The sequence below is a fragment of the Xiphophorus hellerii genome, chromosome 2, assembly GCF_003331165.1.
Source record: "Xiphophorus hellerii strain 12219 chromosome 2, Xiphophorus_hellerii-4.1, whole genome shotgun sequence".
Lineage (NCBI taxonomy): Eukaryota > Metazoa > Chordata > Actinopteri > Cyprinodontiformes > Poeciliidae > Xiphophorus > Xiphophorus hellerii.
Genome location: NC_045673.1, coordinates 12,737,136 through 12,755,360, shown reverse-complemented (window position 1 = coordinate 12,755,360; position 18,225 = coordinate 12,737,136). Strand labels below are relative to the sequence as shown.

The 18,225-nt window shown below is 37.8% G+C and overlaps 1 protein-coding gene across 8 annotated transcripts in view; it reads right to left on the bottom strand.

The window, feature by feature from the left end:
* The window catches only part of frmd4a (FERM domain containing 4A), a 115,153-nt gene that overhangs the window by 25,663 nt on the left and 71,265 nt on the right, over positions 1–18,225 (bottom strand). For all 8 annotated transcript variants that reach the window (XM_032584204.1, XM_032584196.1, XM_032584212.1 and 5 more), the window contains exons 2-6: positions 16,186–16,252; positions 10,303–10,397; positions 6,929–7,021; positions 2,769–2,853; positions 290–346 (exon numbers count right to left, since the gene is read on the bottom strand). In XM_032584204.1, coding sequence (XP_032440095.1) covers positions 290–346; positions 2,769–2,853; positions 6,929–7,021; positions 10,303–10,388 — 321 coding nt within the window. In that variant the 5' untranslated portion in view covers positions 10,389–10,397; positions 16,186–16,252. The remainder of the gene's footprint in view (positions 1–289; positions 347–2,768; positions 2,854–6,928; positions 7,022–10,302; positions 10,398–16,185; positions 16,253–18,225) is intronic.

Below are 18,225 nucleotides of genomic sequence, written 5' to 3'. Positions count from 1 at the left end.
CTCTCACACATAATAAAAACTGAATGGCAACCACATTAGAAAATTTGGGTTCAATCTGTTAATTATGAAACTAGTAGATTACGAAAGGTCAGACATTTTGAATTGGGAACAAACACTTCACTTATAATAGAACTGCTTCATGTTCATCCAATATCCCATAAAGTAACCTCAACTACTACAATTACTGTGTGGGCTAACCAAAGAACCAAACAAATAGATAAATAAGTATCATGGTAGAAATTCACACAAATGCATACAGCATCAACTCATACAAAAAACAAAATCTTACTTGAAGGATGTAGGAGGCTAATTCAAAGACCACCTCACTGTCCACTTCAATGAGCTCCTGCAATAATAGAAGATTAAGTCAGAAGTGTTGAGTAACACATTGTTTGACAGATAAAAAGCAGTTAAATTGAAAACTTTGGCATTCATGATAAATGATTAAATTCTCTTTGCTTTACAAGCCATATTTCTCTCCCTTTCTAATCTGTGCAATCAAAGATAAGAGGAGAAGTAAAGTGGGCATTATTTGAAAGTGTCCCCATGAAAAAACACATTAACAAACAATATGCTAATCAGGCCAAAAGGTATGAGAGGGGTACAAGTGTAGAAGAATGTATCCGTTTGTGGTTAGTTAGCATTTTCACAATGTGTGAGATACCTTCTCTGTACACAAAGCTGGACAAAGGGATAAGGGTCAACAGGATGCGAGTAGTGGGTAAGGCATGCTAGGAATGCTGCTTTACAATCCACTTCTTAATTGGTTTGAAGTTCAGAGAGTCTTGATGAAATACGAGAATGAGAAATCCCCACAGTGGTGTGTACCACCCAGGGTGGCTACAAATCACCTATTTCTTTTTTTCCCGTAGTGCATGATCTTTTATGGTGAAACAAAATGTTGCCATAGTCAAAACTAAGCAGAAAATGATAAGTATATGTTAGAGTACTTCAGTTTTGAATGATCAAAATCTTTTGCTGAACCTGGAAGCAATAACGCTGTTGCTCAGCTTTGAATACATGTGGTGTGTGCTGCACAACTAACTGCTACTACTTTACAGCTATTAACACCAAACAGTTTAAGAAAGCCACAAAAATAAAATCTAAAATATTTACTGTGTTATGTAAGACCAAAAAACTACTTCAATACAGAAATTTTATGTTGCCATCGACACATTATGAAGACAGCTGGTTAAAAGTTGTCCAGCAGAAAATCCTCCGCAAGGTGGGTGAGCCACAAAGGTTTACTACTAACGAAGCTCTACAGACTGCTGCATCCAAGCAGCTTATTGGACAGTCGAGTGGAAGAAAAAATGTGGTTGAAAAAGTTGGACAGTAACAGGGATAATTGGAGGTTTGAGTGGATTTTAAAGCAAACTTTATTCAATAGTTTGGGTGGATGAATAACAAGTTGAAAAAAACTGTCACACTCCTTCCATTAAGGCAATCTTGAATCAGGGATAAGATCAGAGCACCTTAGCTGATCTAAGGAGGAAAAGAAATGAACTGCAGCTCAATGGTTCAAAGTTTTCTTTGCATTTATAAGTATATTTTGCCCTTTTTATTTGGAAATTAAGATCCCATAATCTGGAGGAAGTGTACAGAAACAAACCAAGCTCCAGCGTGACATTTCCACAGTCAGTGATGATTAGGGAAATCATGCCATCTAGTTTGCTATTTCTGTATTAAAAAATATTTCTGTTTAATTGGTCTTATGCATGATTCTAACAATAATAAAAAACTGATCAGGAACACATTATATCACTCTGGCAATAAGGAATAAGTGAAAGGAATAACTTCTTGAAGCTGCATACGCCCTCTTCTGGATAAAATACACAACTGCTAGACACAGCTGTCAATAAATCAAGTGGTGTCTTGGCAGACTACATTCACATGGTACATTGAGCAGTAATTTATTTGCTAATTGTTTTTAGCAGTTTATGTTTTCTACCTTTGTAACTCTTTTCACAGTTAACTCTAGTATATATATTCAACTGGCATTTGCTAAGCCTGAATAAATGTGCTTCAACAGTGACATATGGCAGTAAATGTGTCAAGTCATTCGTTAGCTGCTGGAATGTGGAGCAGCACACAGCGTGATGGCTAACAGCTGATGCAAACTGTTCACATTCTCTGCTTCATGAACACAGCATGCAGGATGAAAAGCCAAACTTTCCTCATGTGGCATCTCATCATTTAGGTCAAAAATGAGAAAACATGCCTCCAAAACACTATGTCACCATCAAAGCTTCACCTAAAATCATCCTTTGAGCAACGTCTGAAACTAAAATCATTTTAAATCAAATAAAATTTTGGTTTTACAATTGCAGTCCAACATTAATGCACGCTAAGCTTGCCAAAAACAAAATTTTGTTCATGAATTTGAATAGTTCTTTTCAGGATGGAATGATCAAAGAACAAAAAAAATGCTTTTTAGAAAACATGAATTAACGGAAACCAATTTGGATTTTAAACACATTTTCCAAAATCTGCTTTCCTACTCACATATACAGTCAGTAGTAATATTTGTAGGTTTCACAAAACACGAAAACATGAAGGTTGATAGGTACAGAAAGTGTGTGACTTCTCTGCAACTTGCTAAAGGATATTTAATAAAATATTTTTGTTTTGCCATGTCAGTGATGAGTACACAAAAACTTTTCAATGACACCTTAAATGCATAGTGTTTGGATCACCCATATAAACACATTCACATATTATGTCAATGATATTTCAAATGTAAAATGAAAACAATGTAAAGTGTTTACCTTGTATATGATGGACTTTGCATTAAGAAAGAACAGCTCGATTGTTGCATTATCCTTCAGGTAGGAAATACTTTCAATATAAAACCTAAAAGCACAGAAAGAAAGTTGAACATGAAAACTCTGAAGAATGTCAGTGAAGTTGATGAATAACATCTCCGAGTTTCATTGTCTTGCTTTTTAGTTCTAAAAACTAATACAAAACATAAATGCTTTGGCTTTTATAGTCAATTGCGATAGAGTGCAACAATTAAAATGACCAGAGGGGGGCACACCATACCAAGAGCTAAAGCGGTAGAATAAGCATCTCTTCACTCTCATTCTGCACTAAGTATCCCTCTCACCATGTTGGTTGGCAGTAATCCACTATTAGCCTGTTATCGTCTGCACATTCCCACAATCTGGGATTGTGGGACACCTGCACTCACATACGCTGATAAGACTTTAAATGTGCACATTATGTCTACCGCTGTGCAGCACCAGGAGTGATCCAGTACAAAAACACACTCTCAGCAACACTGGAGAGAGAAGCACAGTAACCTACTTCTGGCAGATCGGTGAGCAGGGTACTAACATAATAATGCCGACTAAATTTAGCTCATGAATGCATGCAGACCCAGAGGGGAGCAAGGGTGGTGCACTGGGAGGCTACACATTGTTAGCTACTCAAGTGGAAATGTATCAAAAAGATTCTGTGCACTACAGATGCTCTCACATGCCCTTTCACATGTTTTTGCACTTTGAATTATCAAGTCTCTCACGGGCTTTGTACACTGCATTTATACACTACAGTAATCACACAGAGCAAAAGCATTCATACATTAAACGTGTTCATATTTTGGCACATAAAACCGTCAGTGAATTATATTGGAATTTTGTGCGACAGAGCATAACGCTACATGGTTTTTGAATCTTTAAAGGTAGAATTTGGTTTGCATTTGTATTAGGCTCCCACTTAGTGTTACATTCCTGAATAAATTCCAGTGCAACCAAATGCCTTTAAAGAGACACCTAATCAGTAAATGTTATCCCTCCGAGTGTAATTTAGTACAAACACAGGTGTTCTGTGAAGGCCTAAGAGGTTTGTTAAGGAACATTAGTGAATAAACAGCGACTTCAAAACCAGAGAACAAACTTCAAAATCTGGCATTATGAAAGAATGGCTTGTTGAAGGAAAAGTGTTGAAATCTTTCATAAAATTTGACATGCAGTGTGACACAACACATACAAGAGTGAAAGAGTGCATTCACATCCAGGACAAAAGTAGACTTTTTTTTAGTTTGGTGCAGTTTGCTTTCACATTGTGCTTTTTTGCAAGGAAACGATAGCCTGTAAACAAAGCCATGCGGGTGCCAATCATTGCTCCCACTGGACAGAAATGATGGGGGCGGGACAGAGCACAGACCCAGCATGAAAACAAACATGGAAATCCTGATTGTTGCATTTCTCTTGTGCTTATTTGTGCTGCCATACATAATTCTGAATGTCAAGAGCAGCTCATTCAATGCATCTTTTGTGATGCAGTATTTCTAATTTTGGCAAATATCTACTGCAAACTGAATGGGACGAGATGGGTTGCGTGTTTTGACCCATGACAAGCTGGCAGTAGCAGCATTATGCCATAGGAATGATTTTCTTCAACAGGGACATTGAAGCTTGTTTGAATTTATGGGAAAATGTATTGAGCTAAATGCAGGCCAATCCTGGAGGAAACCCTGCAACAGGCTGCAAAAGATTTGAGAATGGGTGAAGGTTCCCTCTCCAGCAGGACAAAGACCTTAAACATATAGTGAAAGCTCCACTGACTTGTTTAAGATTAAAGAATAATCACGTTTCAGATGACCAACATCTAAACTTAATTGATGGTGATCCTCCCACCCTCCGCCTAAAAGAAGAGAACTATGTAAGTGAGATAGGTGTGTATATGAGAACTAAGCACATATTGCTGAAAGTACATTTAAATCAGTGGGTAGATGTGAATGAGTGTGTATAGGTATTGAGTGTGAAGGATTTCAGGGGACATCAATAGTTGAGGGTTTTGGATCGCTTTACTTATTGAACAGCAAGAGAGAATGAGAGGAGCTTCGTCAATATTCTGTGTGAACATTTAATTAAAGCCACAGTGCAAATGAGACACACAACAAGATCACCTCCTGAGGTAGGCATGCTGCACATTTATTCAATTAAATTCAAAAAATTGTACTATCCCATTGGGAAATTAAATGTTGTTGTAACGCATTATTCAAGGTTCTTCAAAGAGAAAAACAACATAAATCTACAGCAAACAAAACATAAATACCACATAAGAATGCAAAGTGTGTAATGTTCAGGCACAGAGAAAGACACAAATTCCAGAAAATTGTACCCATTGGACTATATGGTGGGACCGATAATAGATAAAGGTCTGACATTTGGGATGATTGCTTTTCAAGCAATCTCTGGAGTGTGCATGTCCACTGAATGAATTTAAAAAATGTGCCTGGGAAGTATTTGAAAGAGGTTTCACCCAGTGTGACATTTTCAGAGATTGAGGTTAGTGACTGGCTTGAACTGTGTTGGGAGGGGAAAAGGGGATGCAGCCTCAAAATGGAGTCAAAGTTCATAGCATCCCCTCCCCAACCTCAAACACCTATTAGTCTATGTAAATACACAAAGAGAGACCCTCATCCTTCAACCTGCCCAACCCGCCACCGCCACATACACATTTGGTTGTTTAAAACAATTCAGTGCCTGACATTTGATTCAGACAGGGTCTCCAGTCAGCAGTTATCAATGAAATCTACACATTTATACCACATCGCAGTTGCATTGTGTGCCAAAGCCATTGTTCTCTAAATATGAGCATGTGCAGAGAATGGGGCTATGGTGCACAGCAGGCTCATTGTGTCATTAGCTGTATTGTAAATGTCATCCTGGAAATATCTAAACAATAACACTGTTCAAGGTCGTTAATATGCATCAGGCTACTATGAATGTGTTTAACAAAGACTACTATTTGGGTTGGATCTCGGAAATAAATGAACAAACAGTTTCACTTCTAGGATTTTCCAGGATAATCTATTTGTGATTATATTTCAATCAACATTTTTCTTTTCTGGTTTTAAATATTGTTCTGGAAAAACCTACAATATAGCTAATAAACAAAATGCACACAGCATCACAGAAAGTAAATAACACCTTGGTTTTCAACTGGAGAGTAATGTGCTGAGATTCTTTTCTATGCCACTGTTACATGCAGCACTGTGAGAGAGTATTTGCCCCCTACCAGATTTATTCAGATTTTCCTTTTCCCAAAGTGACTGTGATTAACCACACAGCTAAGTTCAGCTTCTCCAGTCATATCCAGAGCTGTTAACTGCATAACCTATAGATTATGAAAAAAACAAACTTCTCTAACAACAGCAACTAGGCTAAAATACAATAAACCAGTCCCCATCTAAAGATGGAAAATAAAACATCATCAGTCTGGTGGGGGTTACAAAACTTTTTCTAAGGCTTTGAGATTCTAGAAGGCCAAAGTCAGGGTTATCCAAAAATAGAGAAAACAGATTAGTGGTGAATCTTCCTAGGACAGGCGAGAAAACTTTAAAATAGACTATCCACCCCTCAGTTTGTGGTCTTAAGCTCAAGCACACCTGGGTTTTGCCACAGGACAAGGATCCAAAGCACACCAGCAAGTCTACGTCTAAACAACAGCAAAAATTAATAATAAGGGTTTTAGAATGTTTAACTGAGATCTTGTTGCATGACCTTAAAAAGATTATTCATGCCTGAATACCATTGAATTTAGCTGATCTTATCTGAGCTGAATAATTTAAAAACTGCCTTTATCTATGTCTGATCATAAAATCTATTTGATAATTTCCTATATTTCACATTTTTTGCCTTCTGTTAAAGTGTATTCTTGGTTCCACAAGGCAATTTGCATAAGATTACCATGCAAAGCATACTGATGAGGTTTAAGAGGCTCATGATTGGCTGAGAGACCCTGTGGCGGGAGTTAAGCACCGAGGTCAAAGCTATTTCATAACTAATCTTATTAATCCGTTCCTACTACTCATGAATCTACTTTATGTGTATGCACAAACGCACACATATGCTAACACACACAGTCTTCTCTTCTTTTTCCACAGGGCTAATTAGAAGATGAAAGAAAGACTCACCGGACACAGAAGTAGAGAACAATAGGACCAGACTTTTTAGGGAATTCATGCTCCAATACCCGCCGGTCCAGCTGAAGCCAACTGAAGTGGCCCCTGAAGACAAAAACAGCCAGTCAATGCCATTAATTACAGGTATTCATCCATCAGATTGTAATAAAACTAAATATCATGGTTAGTTTGTCTGCCTATCTAGCTATATCAATATTTTTTTATAGAATTTTTATTTTCAATGCAGATACAAACAAATCATACAAATGAACTGCCAATAATTCTCCAGGTTATTCAGTGAACTGCAGACAAATCTTTTTAGAACATGAATATTTTCTTTAGCCTCCTTCACTGAGCTCCTTTTGACTTTTTTTTTTAAAAACCTACAGTTAAAGCAATAACCTAACATTTCTTTACAAAGTTAAAATTTCCACGCAAAACATGTGGGATTGTTAGGCCTGTTATGATAACAAATTTTGCTGAGCGATTAATTGTCTCAAAAATTATTGCAATAAACGATAATATTGAAGACCTTTTTACACTGATTTAATGGAAATGCATATAATGCAATAACGCATGTGATTTCCTGCCAAAGATAGATGCACTTTGTTTTTAAAAGAACACTTAATACTGGAACTGATAAACAAAATAAACAAAACAACCAAAAACAAAAATAAAATTGATTCTCAGTCACCATTAACAAAAAACGCACTTGAATAAAAACTGAACAACATAAAGCCCAAGTGGAAATAAACACTGCATTCAACCAAAAGAGGGCAGCTTATGAAGTCTTTATACTATATTGCCCTTCAGTAATCATTAAATTTAAATAGAGAAGATGGGCACATCCGACTACCTGATGCAATAGTTCACACTACACGATTTTCCCCTTACAACAATCTTGAAACGTTGGGCGTTCTAAAATTGTCCCTTGCAATAACCAATCATCCTGTAGTGTGTGGTGTGTTACAGTAGATCGTGGCTCCAATCTAAATCAGGGGTTTTCCCCGACTGGGAGCGTTAACGCAACCCATTGAATGTGACAGGTAGCCAATCAGAAAGAGCAGATTCCCCTCTTGCTTTATGCTTTCTCAGGGGAAATTATGGAGGGGAATCCCAAACAGCTGACACGGTGCAACTGGAAGTCCAGAGGACATTGGAGATGATATGGAAACAACATTAATGTTTATTCAACATTTTGTGCAAAGAATATAGAAATGACAAGGGGAGGAGTTGGAGCGAAATTGCTACCGCAGTTGATAAACCCGGTAACTTTTCAGCTGTTCTTCGTTAACGTGACATGAATAGGTTGTAATGATTTTCATTCAGGACTGACACTAGCCACATGCATTGCAGGTAGGTTGTAGTAAAGCATTGATTAGAGCCCGGTTTTAAAATTAGTTAACTGGACTTGTAGCCATTATTATGTGCCCATTGTTGGACACCACATGGCACGATCGAACCCGATCGAACCGTTATACCTAGGATTTCTGTCAGCTGATGTGTGGTCTCTCAGGTTTTGAAAATAGGGCCGTTGGGCATTACACTAAGGAAATGAGGAAGGGAGAGGTCAGTGGAGAGCACCGGAGCTGAGCCTTTTTTCATTCGGTGTCATCAACAGAAAGAGAAAAAGGCCAGAAGAAACGATAAAGCCAATAATTAAAATGAGGTCGATAGTTTTAATTTATCGTGCGATTAATTGATTTATTGTTTATCGTGACAGGCCTAGGGATTGTAATTAGCTGATTAAACATATTAAACTAAATTGCCCTGCTTAAAGTCATTGCTTTAAGTCCACAACTTTTAGAGATACTCATAAATACTTGAACAAGACAATATTGACCTTTTACCCAACACGTTGTGCTTTAAGAATTTTAAAGAATGGCACAATAGACAAGAATGGCAAACCAGAACTTGTTTACAAACTTATTTTACAGCAATTCATCACCTAAAATTATCAGTGTTATATAAATATGGCAACATTATAAATGGTAAAAACTTTTTTCTTCTGGAATGTTCTGATTGAAGAATGCAAGTTTCTCAACATGTCAAGTTGCTAACAAGTTGCAACCTGACATGTCTTGAGGTTCATGCAGTACACCATTAATTTTAAGCCAAGGTGAATGTAAGAATGTTAAAGAAGTTGGGAAGGTAAGCCATTCTCCTTCACACTTTTCTCCTTCTGTTTCCAATTGAGAGAAAAACTGCAGTGACTGCTTGTCACCCTGGTAACCCTACATGGTCTCCAGAGCAACATCTGTCTCAAACTATCCTCCTCCTCTCTCCTGTCATTGGTCCCTCCTCCCACCAAACACAACCCTACCCTTCTTGACATCTGAACAGCATGAGCTGAATTGTCTGCTCTCTCTCTGTGGACAAACATAACAAATCTATATATGATGGGATTCCTCCAGTGGAAAGCTTAAGTTACTTTGCTGGGTTTACGTTACTAACAGTGTCTATCACACATGTGTCAATGGGCATTGGGGTCAATCCTACTTCATATCAAAATTTGCACATAAGCAAAGAATATGAAAAAAAAAACAAAACCTGATGTTTGTGAGTATGTAAATCACTGATATATTTGCATGGCTACTATGCCCTTGTGCTTTGTCCGCCTAGGCCACAAAGTACAACTAATTTGAATGTCACAATTCAAAAGCAATCTTCCACATTCAAAAGAAAACCTAAAGGCATTAATGCCATACCATAGCACTGGTGCATTTCATCACAAGGAGGTCTGTTCCATAAATTTGTTTGGTAGAAAATAACAGTTATTTATTATTTAATTATTGTTCATATTATTTATAATTTCTTTATTTTATACTTACTTTTTTCAGAGATTGCGACAATACACTCACTATATTACATATCTTCTTTGAGTTCAGTTTTTATATATGAGCTTACATTAGCAGTTTTATCTTAAAGGGAATTTACTCTTCATCAAGTGTAAAAAATGCACTGATTAAAAAAAAAAATCTGTTCTGTTTGACTAAAATAATTGTAATATAAATATATTGCATCTGTCCATTTGGCTTTACTTAAAAAACAAAATATATGTATTTACACAAATAAAATAATATTTTATAATGGTACAGTTTCTCTAGTTTCACTGTAAACAGCTAAGTGTACATGTAGTTACATTATAGAATTACATTAGGATGTGTTCAAGGTCAATGCACATTTGTCAAAATTCATTTTTTTTCTGGAGTTTTTACTACTTCTATGACTCAACATTTGCACCCCAAGGACCTCAGTATGAATTTATTGCAGATATTTCTACAGACTTAGAGAAAATTTAAAAAAAAACAACACTCCCATTTAAATCCAGCCCTGAAAAATACTTAACAGTAAGACTTAGCCATATATTTTTGAATATGCCTTACGTTTCATCTGTATATGCAATTCCAAAGTATTCCTTCTCTTTGAGGTTGAAGTGGGAAGCCACAAGGTCCAGCAAGTCCTTTGCCATCAGTTTGGGCTGTAGAGAGAAAAAAAACACATGATTTTGGGTTCAATTATGATTGCCTTTGTCAGTTATGACTTACCATATATCTGTGAGCATTGAGATTTATTACTTAATAAATTAATTGAAATAAGTACATGGCAGAGCTTAATATAGATGCCATTTCAGCTATTGATTTAGAGCAATGACTATGCAGTTCAAAAACCACCAGGGGAAACAGTAAATGAGCTGGTGTGAGAACATAAGTAAAGGAGAGGGAGGGGGGAGCACAAAAAGATGGATGGAGTTTGTAGATGCTGCTGACAGTGCAGGTACCATGCCCTCCCCAACTCTCTCTCTACTCTTTTCTCTGACCCACACCTCCACTGCAGCGTCATGCTTTAAAGCTGAATCACGGTGTTGCAGACATGGCTCCAGCTAGCACAATAGCTTATCCAGTGAAGTGATGCCTAGGCTATATGTGAGAAAAACATTTATTATCACACAAAAAAGGAAACGGATGATCTTGGAGTGAAGCAGAGGAATGGGACTAATGCCATGTGCTGACTGGTTTGTCACATCCTGAGTAACAGTACGCCCAACCCTGAGGTTAACCATGGGTGTGCCTCACTGAGTACATTCATACACACAGCTCCATACACATACACACATCTAAACCCAAATACTCATCACTCTAAGCACAGAAGGAAAACATGTGTTACAATATTTGACGAAAAAAAAACATGATGGATATATCCTCTCTAAAAATAATGCATACAGATCGAAGAAATTTCATACAAATACATTAAAGTGCAGAAGAGCGAGGTTTCAATAACCTCCTCCAATCCATTCACTGCACTGCTAGGTTTAGTGTAAGAAGCTACTAAGAGCTATTCAGAGAGAAGGAGGTGATGTCATACAGCCAAAACACACACGCCAGCACAACCACACACCCTTAAACATCTCCACTGACCTAGATCCAATAAAGGAACGATGCCTACTGTTATTACTGTTAATCTTCTACACATAAAGGCTCTTGAGAGATAAGAATTAAAGAAGAGAGGTTAAGATGAAGATAACATACACATTCATTGTGCCTTATACATGCAATTATAAGAATAAAGTTGAACATAATGTAACTAGCGCTGAAACGATTCCTCGAATGGTTCGAGTACCTCGATTATTAAAATTCCTCAAGGAAAATTTACCTGCCTCGAAGCTTCGTTAATTTATGTTGTATTATTTAGCGCACGTGTTCCGGCCGAAACATTATTTGCGTTGCGCGGAGCTCTCACTTCTGCCTCTGAGTTGTTGATGAAAGCTAAGTGTTAGCAGCACACTATAAAATTTTCAAGTTCGGTCCCATGTAGGATTTTATTGATTTACGATAATGCCCGGGTTTTCATCGTTTTTCGGGGACAGATAAGCATCCTTAAAATGACTGGCGCAATGCCTGGAGTATGGCAGCCTTTCTCCTCTGGGAGCTGCTGGTTCAGAGCGAACGGCGCGAAGAGTGCGGCAGGAGTATTAATACAGGTAAGCGGATAGACTGAACACGGCGGGCGGCTGAGTAGTTGATGCTTACACTGTAAGTGTAGCTTTACAGACGAAACCGCGCAATAAATTTCATATCATCCCGGTCTCAACAAACAGGTGGCGGAAATCATCGTGGCGGTACATGGCTAGTCGATGAGTTTCTGAGTGTGACGAACGAATGTGCCGTAAATATCCCATATTGTTCCCCCCCCGTTCTTACTTTCGTCCCCTGGTCTACCGGTCCCCGAACTTACGTTCGTGTTAAAGGTGACAATTTTGAAATGGCAACTAATATAATTAATACAATATTTACCTATAGAACCAGCATTGCATGGATTTTCTAATATTGTGCAGCTAAAGTGGGTAGTTCCTCTGACACTATGTATCTGAGTGAAAAACCAGCACTGCAAAAACACACAACAGCATCCTCTGTCAAAACAAGTTCTAAAATTTGTTAAATCTGACCACAAGTTGACAAGACCACACACAACGTATTCCGTCCAACATGTGAGTATTTATTACACAAAGATGAAGAAAAACCTCAAATCCCCAGGTGTTGACAAAATATGTCAAATCCATCATGTTCATGGGAGGCATGCTTTCTTCTAACGACTCTACACACTGCATTTGAGATGTAGCCTGAAAAACTCTTTACCTAAGTTCAAGGAACTTGATTCACAATGTTTGCCCTTCGTCTCTGGGCCTCAGGGTCATAGTAAGTGCAGAGATTGACACTTAAATACAAAGGTCCAAAAATACCTTAAATAATGGCATTCAATTAAACTAAATTGAGTTTGGAAAATTTTCTATGGTGGAAATTTGGTGCTAGATGAACTTTGATATGAAAAGCAGTTTCCTCAATTGTCAAGAAAACTTTAGCATGATTCTCTGAACCCAATTCGCTCTGATTGCTGTCTACTGGAAGAGAATTCATAATCTGGAAGTACTTCACATACTCCACTTCTTCTTAAAAGTAAGATTATGAAGCAATGCTTTCATTTTTTCGTTTTTCTTTTTCTAAACAGAGGAAAATGAACAGCTATTTATTCTGAGCACTGACCGACTGTGGGGTTTAAGTTTGGTATGTGTGACTCAACATAAATTGGTACTTCCCTCCACATCTTGATTGGCACTATTATTTCTCCAAGTAGCAGATCAACAGTATACTCTTTGAGAGGCTCAACACATTTCAAATGTTTATGGTTCGGAAGGAGGGTATCTTTATAGTATTAGCAGTAATACATGTTTTGGTTCAGTCTGAGAGACAATGAGGTGGTCTCTCATTATCGCACAACAGTAGACTGCCTTGGCAACAACACCATTTAAACAACCTCAACCCTATGGTAGCAACCAGTAAGTAGGGAGGCAAAGCCACATTAGTAAACACACAAGTACACAGTTGGAAAAATGAAACAGAGAAGAAGAAAACCCCCACTGTACTGTTAAACATGAAGAATAAATAAGTAATGATGAAAAGAAGCACCAACAGCGCTGCTGAGAGTTTTGTGGTGCTTTGTGTCTCCATATTGATACAAATGCCAAGCACACTGTGGATTCCCATCCAAAGTACATGACAGCTAAATTGAGTTTGGATTCTTCTCAAGGTGACAATATCAACCTTTTTCCACAAGCCTGCTCTGCATTTGATTTGTGGCCCTGAACGTATCAGATGTTTAATGCTATGGTGAGAGATACCAACAGTGATATTGGCAGTGAATGACAGGCAATACACACACAAACACACGCTCACAAACACTTTTATCAGATGGAACATCTCCTTGCTAGCTTAGACAGCATTACCTCTAATAGACATTCAGCCTGTCCCTTCTCAGCATCACGGGTAATTAACAGTGTGAGAATTACAGGGCTCTGAGTGTGAGGAGGAAACACACTCAAGACTACTAACAGACAACTTATAAACACACAAATGTAGTTTAGTTGCCTTGTTGGCAAAGTTGCTGCTCTGTCTGAGCAAACAGCCTCATATGCCCTTGGTACCTTCAGATCTGCTCAGATTTATGATTCAGTACCAGAAATTACTTATCAGTGGCATCCTTGGAGTCCTAAGCTGTATGCAAGAGTATTCATACCACCTTGAAATTCTTCAAATATTAAGTTGCATCTATTAACTTTAGTTATTATGTTGAGATAATAATTTTCCAATTTTTACATTGAAAAAGTCTAAATATTGTGATATGTGTTGTTATTATCCTCTTTTGCTCTGATCCCTCTAAATAAAATCCATAGCAACCCACTGCCTTGACAAGTAGTCTAGCTGTTAAAAATAGTCGACCTGTGTGTATAAATACATCTGCTCTGTGAAGGGAACATTTCTGAACAAATAACAGCAACCATTTGGAAGAGGGTACTCTGGTTATAGTAGAACAACATTAAACCTTTTGTCTTACATGCAAAACGATGCAGCACAAAACTAACACTTTACATACCGGTGAGCACATAATCTCCACAGTAAAAGATAGCAAGAGCAGCGATATACTGTAGGGATTATTTTCTTCAGCAGAAGTGAAATAACTGGTCAGAACTGATGGAAAGACTGGATAGAGCTAAGGAGGGAGCAAAAGACTTGACACTGTGGTGGAGGTTCACATTCTAGCAGGGCAACTACACTAAAGAGTAAACAGCAGCTACAATGTAAGGGTTTAAATCAAAGCATATCCATGCATCGGAATGGCCCATGCAAAATCTAGATCGGCTGTGATGTATGCAAAGTACCAGCTCAACCGTGAAGGAAGCCACGCTACAAAGCTTCCCGAAAATATTTGGGAGCATGGCCAACACGGACTGAATGGGTTTGTTCAATTCCTCCAGTGCTATTGCTAAACTACAACCATCGCAGACTACAATTCAAAAAAGCACAGAAAATCATCGTCATAATTCACAACTCCTCCTTCCGTCCACTGACTGACCAGGATGAAATTCCTCCTGAGAAACTGAGCTCAATTGAAGAAATTCCAGACAGAGCATTGCAGGGAAATGAAAATCGAGTGGAGTAGCATGAAAAGGCAATGACTAAACGGTAGAATGGGCAAACATTCCAGTTTTTAGTGTAATGTGTGCCAAACATGGCATCTAAGGAAGCAGGACATATGGTGAAGTGGATGACACTTCATTCATAGGAGAAACAAACTGCAGCTCTGAAGTAGTCAGAGGTTCTTGGTTGCATAAATTGTCAACTGTTAGTAAAGCTTCTAATGTAAAGTAAGAACATCATTTATAACTCAAGTTTTCTTAGTTCATTAAAAAGCTAAGAAAAGACAATGATTCTCTTTGGTCCAACTAACAGCGTGCCAAACTACAAAACATTCACCCAACAAAGAGACACAAAAGGAGTAGAAAAAGGTAGAGCTGTTTGTTTTTTGAATCAATATTTCAGGCCTTTGTCTCATTCCTTCTTAATGCTAATTGTAGTTCCACGCTATTTTATATACCCTGAAGGCAAACAAGACATTTTAATCCTTTGGATATCTCTAATAGGGCCTGCTTACATGCTACTTAAAAATTATGTTTGTAAGAAAGTGATAACTTCTAATTGTTAAGAGAATAAGAAGAGAAAGGTATGAAGATAAGTGGTATTTTCAGTGAGACTATAGAGAAAATCAGATGAGAATGAGAAACGGTGGTAGTGGTATAGGACGGAGAGTGATGAGAAGTTAAGTCAGGAATATAGAGAGACAGTAAGAGGGAGAGCAGCAGAACAAACTACCAATTTAAAAGAGCGGATCAGTTCTGGCAGAGTAATCAAATCAGAAAGTCAGCAGACCTATCCTCAGCTCTGCCTTTCATTTTCTCCACTCTATTTTCATCTCCTTTCTCTCCATTCCTTAGCATTCATCTTACATTTCTTTTTCCAGAGAAATTCTTTAATTTTTGTAAGTTTTCCCACAAAAATCAAGTAACAGCCAGTCGACAGCGAGTAAAAAAACAGAATATACTTCAGTCTTTTCAGGAGGCAAGTAAGAAGAGAAAATGGAAGTAATTAGCAATCAACAAAAGACACAAATTTAACCTCTAGGCAGGGAAGAAATACAAGAACAGGACGGATGAGAGCTGAAGAATAACTCTCAAAGGATCGAATCTGTGTTGCAGTGTTCATCTTCTGCCAAGAACAGAGATCAGATGAGCAGGAGGAAAGTGCACTGTCACCTACTGCTCACCAAATTTCCCTTAGTCAGCACTAGTCAAGCCCCTTAAGACATCGAGAACTTCTTCTCTATTGTGTTAAAATAAATGAGCATCTGTAAAACAATAAAAAAGAATAGGTACTCACCTGTACAAGGAGCTCCAGTTTCCTGTCGTCCAGTAGATGGACCTGACACCGTCCTCCCCTCTGTCATCTGGGAAACATAAAAAAAAACACAAGTTTGCTTTTACTTTTGTTGCTTATAAATAAACTATTTACTCATTTCAAAATCATATACTTTCCGAGACATTTAAGCAGTCCAGACATTCAAGCACAAAATACTGATATCCTAAGTTGCCTCAGAAATTAACAATGTGATAATTGGAATACGTTCCTTTTCTGGAGTCATCAGATTTGAGGGCATTAGTTTACAGAATAAGTCTCTATTTAGTGTGTGTTTGTTATAAAAACCAATATGTGAAGTCATAATGTGTCGTATAAAATATAAAAGAAGTAATGCAATAATTATCAGTAAAAGGGACATAATTTATTCAAAATTATTATCTATATTTTTTAGATAAATCAATAATTCAAATGTGCAGATCAGGCTTTCTAACTTAATGTCTGACTTTCATTGAGGTATAATGTTCCGAGTCTAATTTCCACTGATCATTTTATTTTTAGAAAATAATTAAATCAGTGAGAAAAATGTCCTGCATGGTACTTAATGGAGTAAAGAGATTTTTATATCAAGGCATATATCCCAGTACCTATCTGATTCTTGTAACAGTCACAAAAGTGCATCGAAGTAACTGCTGTGGACTGATGAAATTACATGCATTACATCGTACGATTAAATTGTGATTCCAGTAAATCACTAGGAATTAAAACGTGTAACATGACAAAAGACATTTCATCAACCAATCGCTGAATTAAAAATGTATTTAGATCTACTTGTCCACATACTTCAGCGTATTAAACATCAACAGTCTCAACACCAAGCAGTACAACATGTTGCAACCTGGGGCACAAACTGAAAACTTTGTGTCTGAGTGGTATCTCAGTGAAGTTTTAACAAGGTTATCTGAACTACACACAATAAGCTAACAGAGACAGTATCCTACTCTCTGTCCTTCTTGCACATTTTTAACATTCCTCCTGCGAGCAGAAAATCCATTACCCATCAGTACACTAGCAACCACAGTTAAAAAACTGTAGAGTTAAAGTATGTGATGCTGACAAAGCTCACAGGAGTGTTTTGTCTGTGTTGCTGACATTAGGTTTGCTGAACTGCAGAGACAAAGATATGTCTACTGCATATCTCTGTGTCCTAAGTTCAAATGTAAACAGTGACGCAGGTGCAAAGAAGACACCACCGATTGTGGTAAACAACAATTTGCAGCAAATATTTTCAGTAGATAAAGCCAACTCCACAAACCTGCTAGAAAAGTTTGCATTGTACACTGAAAGCCAAACAAACCAAAGACTAAAACAAAAAAAATCGGTGCAGAATTTAAAATCAGCAACCACAGTTCAAATGAACCAACTCTCAAAGAAGTGTGAAGTGCATGCTTCTGCCTATGTGTATCTGTATCCTGCTGCTTCTAGCATGTGGAGTTTCTCCACGATTTAACAGGAAGCGGGCACCCCAAGGACCACAAACACAGTCCAGTTCCTCCCACATTTCCTTCACATCTGGAAGATGGGGATGCAGTGGGGTGGAGGACAGTGCATGAGGAAAAAGAAGGAAAAAAAATAACAATAGCTCAAGCAATTGATGAGAAGACCTTTCGAAATATAGATCAACACGACAAAAACACAAGTGCAACTGGTTTGTAACTCCTCCCCAGGAGGGCACCTGGGGCATATGCAATTTAGTAAGGGTGTGTCAAAAACACCACTACTGTAAGAGTTAAACCAAACCACATTTCTACTTTCTCACAGTTCATCTCTGCTTGCGTAATAGAGTCAGGCTTTGGAGTGAGATTTAGCAAAGAGACGATGGGAAAAAAGAAGGGAGAGAACTGCCATTTAGATGTCTTATTTCTCAGCCCAGTGTGAGCTGTCCTGAATGCTCTGAGCAAATGTCCACTGGGTCTACCACCCCCTCACACACACACTGCTCCCATGTGATTTGATAGCTTAGATTGGGTGCACCTGTGCACACAGTCAGTGACATGTACACCA